This window comes from Mesoplodon densirostris, chromosome X (assembly GCF_025265405.1).
Source record: "Mesoplodon densirostris isolate mMesDen1 chromosome X, mMesDen1 primary haplotype, whole genome shotgun sequence".
Taxonomy (NCBI): Eukaryota; Metazoa; Chordata; class Mammalia; order Artiodactyla; family Ziphiidae; genus Mesoplodon; species Mesoplodon densirostris.
In genome coordinates, this window is record NC_082681.1 from 49,928,785 (window position 1) to 49,938,691 (window position 9,907).

The window sequence follows — 9,907 nt, forward strand, 5'->3', positions numbered from 1 at the left end:
TACAGAGGTGTGATTTAACTGTCACATTCATATACAGAATATTATGTAACCTTTAAAATGTTATAAAAACAACAGAGATGATTCTTCTGCCTCTGAGGATAGCAACGATTGAAAATATTGATACTGAATGCTGACAAGAATATGAAGAAATAGACATTCATGCACCATGGGTTGAGGGGATATATTTTGAAGGTCAGTAAGCAAATATATGTAAAAATTTGAAAATATCCATGAGAAGAAGAAAAGCAGCCCTTGACATCCATGAGCTGGCCCAGCATTCACAGCTAAACCTTGGTGTTCTCTTGTCGAATATAAACAATTTCACAGAACATTAACATCCGATAAGGCCACTCTGCGACTGTGATATATCAAGACAAAAACAGGCTTCCTCTGTAATCATGTATGAACACAGAGAAACATTGTCCCAATCACAAAAATGGCCAAATATCCTCCTATTCTGACTAATATAAGTGACTGCTGCTTCTCTACCTATCACAACTCTAGCCTTGACCTAGTCTTCCCCATTTGTAGAACAAGATTTATTTAGATACCAAATCATAGAATTACAGTTGACCCCTGAAAAACATGAGGGTTAGCGGTGCTGACCCTCCACGCAGTTGAAAATCTGTGCATAACTTTACAGTCGGCCCTCCCTATATGTGATTCTACATCCATGGATTCAACCAACCATAATCATGTAGTACTGTAGCACTATTTATTGAAAAAAATCCACTCAGTTCAAACCCATGTTCTTCAAGGGTCTACTGTACTCATATTTCCTGACAGCTTTCAATCTACAGCAAAGCCTCACTTCCTTAAACCCTCCTCCAAATCACCTAACACAAGTCCTAATCCTAAAATAAGTTGTTTCTAAAACCCCCTTACTGAAGCACCCCATGATTCCCCATGGTGTGTGTTCTTCCTCTCTACAACCTAACTTGTTCAAATATTGGTGGTTTTGGCTGGAGGGCATTGCCATTCATGATCTTTGACAAAGTGGTTCTATTTGAGGGCATTGCCATTCATGATCTTTGACAAAGTGGTTCTACTTCAAGGAATTTGTCATACAGAAATATTCAAACAGGCATGAAGACATAAACAATGATGCATCACTTTTCACAGAAGAAAGAATATAAGAATATGCTAAAGAATAAAAATATGAAAGAATAAACTAATAAGTATGTTACATAAAAACTATAAAACGCTGCTGAGAGAAATTAAAGGAGACCTAAATAAACAGAAGATTCAATATTGTTAAGATGTTAGTTCTCCCCAAATTTATCTACTGATTCAAAGCTATCCCAATCAAAATCCCGGCTGGAGTTTTTGTAGAAATGGACAAGCTGACTCTAAAATTCATATGGAAAAGCAAGAGTAAGAATAACCCCAAAACTGAAAAATAATAGAGGACTCATGCTGCCTGATTTCAAGACATTATAAAGCTACAGTAATCAAGACAAGGTAGCATTGTAATGAAGATACACAAGTAGATCAATGGAACACAATAAAGAGTCCAGAAACAGACCCATTACATACAGAGACAACTGATTTTTGACAAAGATGCAAAGGCAACTCAGTGGAGAAAGAAGAGTCTTTTAAGCAAGTGATACTGTACTAACTGGATATCACTATGCCAAAATTGAGCTTCAACCTATATATAAGGTGTACCATATATAAAAAACTCAAAATGGATCATAGACCTAAATATGAAACCTAAAACTGTAAAACTTTTAGAATATAGGATACAATCTTTATGACCTTGGTTAGGCAACAATTTCTTATATTTAAAACAAAAACACAATTGGTAAAATCATTGTTCTTCATTAAAATTAAAAAGTTCTGCTTTCCAAAAGACATTTTTAAGAGAATAAAAAGACAATCCACAGACTGGGAGAAAATATTTGTAATATCTAATAATACACTTATATCCAGTATATATAAAGAACTCTTAAAAATCGACAATAAAAAGGAACCACTCAATTTAAAAAAAAATGGGACAAAATATTTATACCTACTTCATCCAATATATATGGATGGCAAATATGCATATGAAAAGATGTTCAACATCATTAGTGATTAGCAAAGTGCAAATGAGAACCACAATGAGATATGGCTAAAATTAAAAGACCAACCATACCAAGCGTTAGCAAGGATGTGGAGGAATCAGAACTCGCGTGCACTGCTGTGGGAATGTAATATGGTACAACCATTTTGGAAAATGTAAAAGTTTAATGTATACCTCCCATATGACCCAGCCACCCCACTCTTAGGTAGTTATCCAAGAGAAAAGCAAATGCCCATACAAACAGTTCTACAAGAAACAGTTGTAGCAGCTTTATTTGCAGTAGCTCAAATCTGGAAAAAACCCAAATGCCCATCAACAGATGAATGGATAAACTGTGCAAACTGTGGTATAGACATATAGAATACTACTTGGCAATAAGAAGCAATGAACTATTGATACACAAAACAACACAGATGGATCTCAAATAATTATGCTGAGTGAAAGAAGCGAGATCCCCTTCCCTCCAAAAGAATATATGCTGTATGATTCCTTTTATGTAAAACTACAGAAAATGAAAATGATTCTATATTGTCAGAAAGCAGATCAGTGGTTGTTTGGGGACAAAATAGGGAGAGGTGGGAAGGAGGCATTACAAAGGGGCATGAAGAAACTTTTCAGGGTGATGGGTATGTTTGCTATCTTGATTGTGGTGATGGTTTCGTGTCTGTATACATATGTTAAAACTTACCAAACTGTATACTTTAAATATGTATGGTTTGAGGTATGTCAATTATATCTCAATAAAGCTATTAAATAAAAGCATGTGGTAGATCTGTATAATACTAAATTGGAAAGATAACTGAAAAGACAAAAAGGCAAGTTGCAGAATACTGTAGTTCTATTTCTGCAAGAGAATAAATTTATGCATATTCTTTATTAAGATGATATACAATGAAAGATTAGGGTACGATGCACCAAATGTTAACACAGGAAAAACATTTAAGAGATTCAAAAATATTTGTAGAAGCCTATTTATTGATATGGAAAGATGGTCACAATATACAGTTAGTGGGAGGAAAGGCAAGTCACAAACAGTATTTACAGCATGATCTTGTTTTAATTTCTTAACTGTTTAAAAATCTCAAAGCATATAACCCAATATTTTTACACTGAAACATTCTCTTCAGCTCAGACCAGGGGTTGTAATTCCTACCCTGAGTCTATAGCTATAGCCCAAGTCCTGGGAATGCTTTCTGGACCATAGACTTCCAGGAATCACTATCATGTAGATTGAGGCAGCAGCTCCTCTCCTAGCTCTCCTGTTTTGTGTTGATGAAGCTGCAGTTCTGGGCCTGGGCCTAAATTTCCCCAGTTAAGTTTATCCTGTACAGTTTTAGCTGGTACAAATGCAGACAGTAGGCTTGCCTACTAGTAAAAGATAGAACCGTTTATCTTTTCATATGACACACAGGAGAATAAATTATAAATGGTAAACAAATTAAGGTATAATTTTGCAAGGAAAAAAAAAGCAATTATTTTTTAAACTGTAAGGTATGAAACAATGTACAGAATGATTCCAGTTCTTTATTGAAGATAGGAAGGACACATAGCAAATTTCAGTTGTTTGACTCCAAATCTACATCTCATTCATTCAACAGTTTGGGGCACCTACTGTTTCCCAGACACTGCCAGTTCAAATCCATACACTCATCCCAGACTTTTCTTCTGACTCCAGCAAGGTTTAGCCAAATGCCTAATGGACATGTGCATTTAGAGAAAGTTAAGAATTGCAAGACTGGAAGGGACATTATCTACAGCAAAATTGAATCATTAAAACCACTCTGTGAGCCTTGAAGGCTGCCACACAAAAAGTGGAAGAGGACTATAAGGTAGTGCAATGAGAACGGGTTTTGGTATCAGACAAAACAGCTATGCCACACTTGCCTGCTGTGGGAATCTAGGGATAAGTATTCAACCTCCTTAACTGCCATTGGAGGCAATCCAGAACGAGTTATAATCATAAAAAAAATACCAGTACATAGCTCAGAGAACCATTGTTAAGAAGAAACCTGTAAAATATAATGCCAACACAGTATGACATGAGTAGGTACTCAGGAAATGTTTCCTCCCTACATCTACCTCCTTTCTCTTCTGCAAGATGACTTGACATAAATGAAAGAGCCTAACAATATGAGTTATAAATGCAGTAGCAAAATAAAAGATGAATATTACAGTTTATCTGAGATTCAGGGCCATTTGTGTGTTGTAGAATGAGTTATCTGATGCAGGTAGAATAGGGGAAAAACAGTAATTCCTTTTACATTAAACAGCCGGTAGCAACCCTGTTTTCTTTACGTATTGAGAGTGCACATTTGGCAATGAGTGTGTGTGTATACATATGTGTGTGTGTGTGTGTGTGTTAGATATCTTTTTGTGTGTATATGCCTTGTTTCTACAACTAGATTATAAATTCAAGGATATTATCTTTTTAAATCATTTGAAGCTGCAAATGGATCTAAGCAGATACTAATGAAAAGTTAGCTTACTTATGGTGCACCGATTTGCTATCTTAAATGTTAAAAAGCTCCCCATCTACACAAGAGAATAATCAACAGATGTTTTCAACTCACAATGAAATATTAATTTGATACCCCAAAATGGTCTAGCTCAGACCTAGACTGTCACAGATAACATTGTGTTAAAGATGTAATTTATAACATGCACACTGTAATAACCAAAACAATATGCATGGCTCTTTGGGAACACACAGCCTGTTAAGAGTTTGGAGATTGTTCAAAGGGTTCTTTTATTTCTAGCTCATTTTACATTGTTTCGATGATCACTTTAACTTCACGGAAAATGGCCATGAGTGTATTATAACTCAAATGATCAACAACTACAATTGAGCCCTTTCTGATATGCTCCTTTATGTTAATAAATATGGCCACAGCACTAACGAGATTGGCTTTTGCCTCTTTTTGGTTAAAGATGAGTTTTAATGCTGCTAATGCTTTTGTATTGATCATGTCTCTGGCTGCAGTTGGATTTTCAGACATATTCAAAAGTACTTTCAAAACAAGATTTCTGGTTTTACGATTTCCCAGGGAGAGCAAATGAAAAAGCTCTGAAAAGTAATTGGCAACAATGTGGTGATGGTTAGAATCAGTAGTCAGTTGTCCTAGTATCTTTAATCCGGATTGCTGTCCAGGTGAGTTCAAGGGAAAAGACATGGTTTCCTTACACATATGCTTAACATGTAATTCAACCTTGTGTTGTCTTTCATCCCCAGAGGGGGGATTCAGAGTAATTACAGCCTTTTTTCTCATTTCAGAGGAAGGAAAACTAAGCAAGCTTTCAATAAGTGTCACTACCCCCACCTCATTAATGAACTCTTGGGCAAATGGATGAACATTAATGATCCCCATTGCAATTTGAGCTATTTTATGAATGAGAGGATCAGTAGTTGATTTAAGTAAGGTAACAAGTTTTTCAAACTCCTCAGAATCCATGTAGCATTCCATTTTGCAAGGGCAAGCAAATGGCTTAATCCCATTCACCTCCCTGATCCTGATTTGGCGTCTAATCTCCTCTATGGTCTGGATACAAGGGTCAGAACCAAATGGGTACTCTGAGATAGGCTGTGAGCTTGAGGGAGTGCTCCTAGAAGGGCATGCCGCTGTTGCCACAGGCAAAGAACAGGTATTTTCCTCAGCGGAGGCCAGGACAACATATGAAGGAGGCTTTTTCTCAAATGGGATTTGGGATCTAAAGCCTAGCACTGCTGGAGTTACAGCAGGAGCTTTGGGCCAGATAGTTACCTCAGACCAGTCCTTGGGCCTATCTTTTTCATTAATTTCATCCACAGGCTGGGGCTTAATTATCCTGCTCACAGGTCTAGGGTTAGGGTCAAAACTAGTTTCATCTCCATCCCAAAACCAGCTCCCAATAACGTTCTCCTCCTCCTCCTCCTCAGCCCCTGGCCTAGCCTTGCAGTTGGCCCCAGCCACAGGCTCCAACTTCTTAGCACAGGATGGGGGACAAATATCAGCTTTACTTTCATCCTTAGCACTGAAACAATTACCAGTCTCTTCTCCATTCCAGAACCAGGAACCAACACTGGCTTCTTCCCCAGCCCAAAACCAGGTATCAATACCAGTCTTATCTTTACATGTAGACCTGGACGCAGCACTGGACTCAGCACTAGCCTCAGCCACAGAACAAAACCGAGATGCTCTAGTGGCCTCATCTTCAGCTTTGGGACTGAAATCTGCCAGAGCTCCTTCCTTCATCTCAGTAACAATCTTGTTCTTAGACGCTGTCTTCACCTCTGCCACTGCATCTTCCTGAGTCCCTGCCTTGGCTATTGCTTTGGCCTGGGTCTTGGATACAGATCTGACTATGTCAGTAGCCTCCCTCTTTGCTTCAGCTTCTACACCAGCCCTTTTTTCAGTTTTGGCCTTCTTTTTACTCTCATTCTTTCTACTCCTATTCTTTCTACTTGCATTCTTAACCCCAGCCATGGCTGAAGCCCAGTTATATAGATAGCTCTATACAGTCTTGGCTTTGGTTCTCAATATGTCCCAGGTCAGTGTCTTAATATTCTTCTACTGGGTTGAAGGTGATGATCTTCTGTCACTTCAAGGCCAGCACAACCACCACTGGAGACAGGCCTGAGATGGAAGAAGAAAATGGGCTTTGAGTCTCTTCCAACTGTGCTTTTCTATGCAGAGAGCCACACAGGACATGAGAAAGTAGAGATAGATTGTGTGGTAGGAGAAGGAGAATAGTAGAAAACTCTGTTACCTCATTTTATCCCTTCCACAGTCCCACCAATGCCCAACAATGCCCTGCCCAGGCACTTCCATACTCTTTTCTCTGCATCAAATAGGAACGGAGATGATGGGAAAGCTTGGTGAAAGTGAGAGAGGCTAAGGAGTGTCCAGCCCCGTTAGTATATACCACTATACTCTATAGGTCTATCTGGTAGGCCTCACACCAATCTGAACTGATCTGGTGCAATTTTCTCCTTTCTTGCTTCCAGTGTTGATAAGCCCTATAGTCGACTCACAGGCAGACCTATGGACAAAAACACAGGAGGGACTGGAATTTTAAGTATTTGGTAGACAGACATGCATTCTGGCTTCTAAACCCAATACCTGCCTTTCCAAATCTAAGGCTTTGTGAATATAATGTTTCTGGCCTCCTTGGTCCTCCTCATGGCTTCCTTCCCCACTTCCTAGGTATCTATCAATTACCCTATAGGCACAATCCTGGCTCACCCTAGCCCCATTTCCTATACATAAATGTGAGGGCAGAGGTGTATGGGAAGTTGGAAGACAATGGCTCCAAGATATGATCTGGTCTTACTTGCCAACAGCCAATTCCCATTCCCAATCAATAGGGGTGCTCACGCTCACACTCACCTTGGATCCAAATGAATAGCTTTTGTCCTCTTTCTTAATCAAATTCAAAGTGAACAGCTACCTGCGGATTTCTATAGTACTCTATAAAGGAACAAACCTATGGATAGACAAAAAGAGGAAAGAAAACAGAAGAGACTGAGATGGCCCAACACCCATGACAAGTGTTACAATATATGCTTCTGTACATTCAAGGCCATGTTAAATATCCCCCACCTGTCTGCTCCTCCCAAATGATCCCCCATCCACTCCCCAGAGACCTGAAGCTTGTCCAATCACAACTCCCAACACTAAAGTCAGTCATTTTCCTAGCAGAGGCCACACCTCCTTCCCTGAACAAAAAGATGAGGTGCAAGAATGGGTAGTGGAACACAGGCAACTGTATTTAGAAGACAGGCAGTGAACATAATGGGGACTACTATTTCAATACCATCTTGCATGCCCCTACCTTTTCCCCTTCCCCACACATACATAGTCCCTATCTCATTCACCACCTATGCCAGCCAGCCCACATAGCAGGTGTCCTCAGGAGATGCTACCCGTACCACTACAGAACAGTCCACTAGCTGGAGAAGAGTCACGCCCTATAGAAAGAGAAGGGGCATTCAGCAAAACACCAAGAGAGTATGTTGACAATGGTAGAAAAGTATCAGGTTAATGAACAGATTCCCAGAATTCAGGTCCTAAAACCTCCTTTTGAAAAATCAAGGAATAAGTAAATAAATGTCTCTCATGTCTCAGAATTTCTCAGGAACTCCACAAAATCTTCTGTGGGACTGCTTCTGCACCAAAATGAGAGGGGGCTGTGAAGGGTAAATGGGGTTTGGGTTTCCAAAACCAGAAAATGAAGAACAAACTGACTTCATGCGTTCTAAATTGACCCTTCAGAAAAATTTCCTCTCTATTCTGAAGAGCCATTCCCACACCTCAACATATTAAAGTGGGCTAGGATGTTGAGAAAACAGATCCCAAATGAGAAAGATGGATTACTACATTATTTACTTACACGGATCCTTCCTGTGAAAGACTGCTGACTCCTCAACCTGTCATTTGCTTGCATTTAATTGGGTCAAAGACCTAAATATGGAAGGAAACAAAACTGCTGTATTAAGAGGCACATAAACTTTTCATTTTGGTGTCTTCATAATCTACTCGCTCAGTTCCCCTTTCACTGAATGTGCCAGACCTACCGCGCACACAGGACACTCTGGCATCAATGAGGCGCCTGTGGGAAGGGACAGCACCCGGCACGCGGGGTCCGACAGACCCCTTTCCAGAATCAGGGCCCAGGCGGGCGGTCCCCCGCGCCTGCCCGCTCGGCACCCGGCTCTGACTGCCATCCCCGGCGGCCTCCCCTAAGCCCCCACCCCGTCTACCCTCCGCCATTTCGCCCGCAGCAGCCTCCCCCACAGCCCTCTCCTGGCACAGGCACCGTCGACGGCGGGGCGCGGGCGCCCAGAAAGCCCTCCAGGGAGCGGCCGCACCGTTCGCCTCCCCAGGATCCGAGGGAAGCCCTGTGGCCAAGACCTCGCGCCCCGGGCCCGGTGCGCGCCGGTCGCCGCCTCCTCAGCGCCAGGGGTCCCCCGGCGATGCGCAGCTCTCTCAGGGACCCGCTCCGACCCGGTTGCCTCCCCCTCGCCTCGTCAGACTGCCAGGGTCCGCGGGGGCAGGGTGTGAGCCGCTCGTCGCCCCCGAGACACCCCCACTTGCCTTCGCAGGCGCAGGGTTCCGATGGTCGGCCTCCCCCTCCTGTCGCAGCTCCTCACTCGGATTTCCACCGCTCGCCGTGCGGGCAGAATGGCAAAGAGGCGTCCCGCCCCCCGCGCGGCTGCGCCAAACCCAGCAGGGGCTGCGAAGGCTGCGGCAACAACCGCTCGCGGCAAGGGTGTCGGGAAGGGGGCGGAAGGATACGGCACGAACGGGAACGACGCCCCCTCCCAGGCCCGACGCCCCCTCCCAGGCCCACCATAGTTCCGACCCAGAAAGGGGCGGGGCCGGGACTAGTCCTGGCCTCAGGGGCGGGGCCACGCCGGCCCTCCGCCGCACCACGTCGGGCGACCACCCTCCCCGCCCCGCACACTTCTGGCACCGCAGCGTGTAGGGCCGGCGGGCGGTGGGCAGTGGGGGCCGGGTTTGGGAGGTTAGAGAGGGGCCGCACTGGAGGTAGCAGCGGATGGATACAGATCGTCCCGGGGTGTGTGTGTGTGTGTCTGTGCGTGTACGGGACTGCTCAGAGTCCGCCCCCCTACCCTCCCCCATCGCGCCCGCCATCCTCCCTGGGCGCCAGTGGCAGAGGAGCTGTGAGGACGGCCCTCCCCGGGTCTGCTTTCCACCTTCTGGGGCCGCGGGCGGGAGGAAGGTGGGAGGCGGCGCCCGTGGAGGCCGAGCCACTGCCCCTCTTCTACGGGAAGGCAGCCCTAGATGGACCTCTGGCCTGAGGAAACAAACCACCTGTCTGCGCCAGTGTCGTCACCCTCTCTGC

General features: G+C 43.5%; 1 protein-coding gene across 1 annotated transcript; it reads right to left on the minus strand.

The window, feature by feature from the left end:
* Positions 1–4,780: 4,780 nt before the first annotated feature.
* GPRASP3 (G protein-coupled receptor associated sorting protein family member 3) lies at positions 4,781–6,560 on the minus strand. Its single transcript, XM_060087677.1, has 2 exons — positions 6,230–6,560; positions 4,781–6,181 (listed from the first exon to the last, which is right to left on the minus strand). Exons 1-2 carry the CDS (start codon positions 6,523–6,525, stop codon positions 4,828–4,830), a joined length of 1,650 nt encoding a protein of 549 aa, XP_059943660.1. The 5' UTR covers positions 6,526–6,560; the 3' UTR covers positions 4,781–4,827.
* Between the last annotated feature and the right edge of the window lie 3,347 nt (positions 6,561–9,907).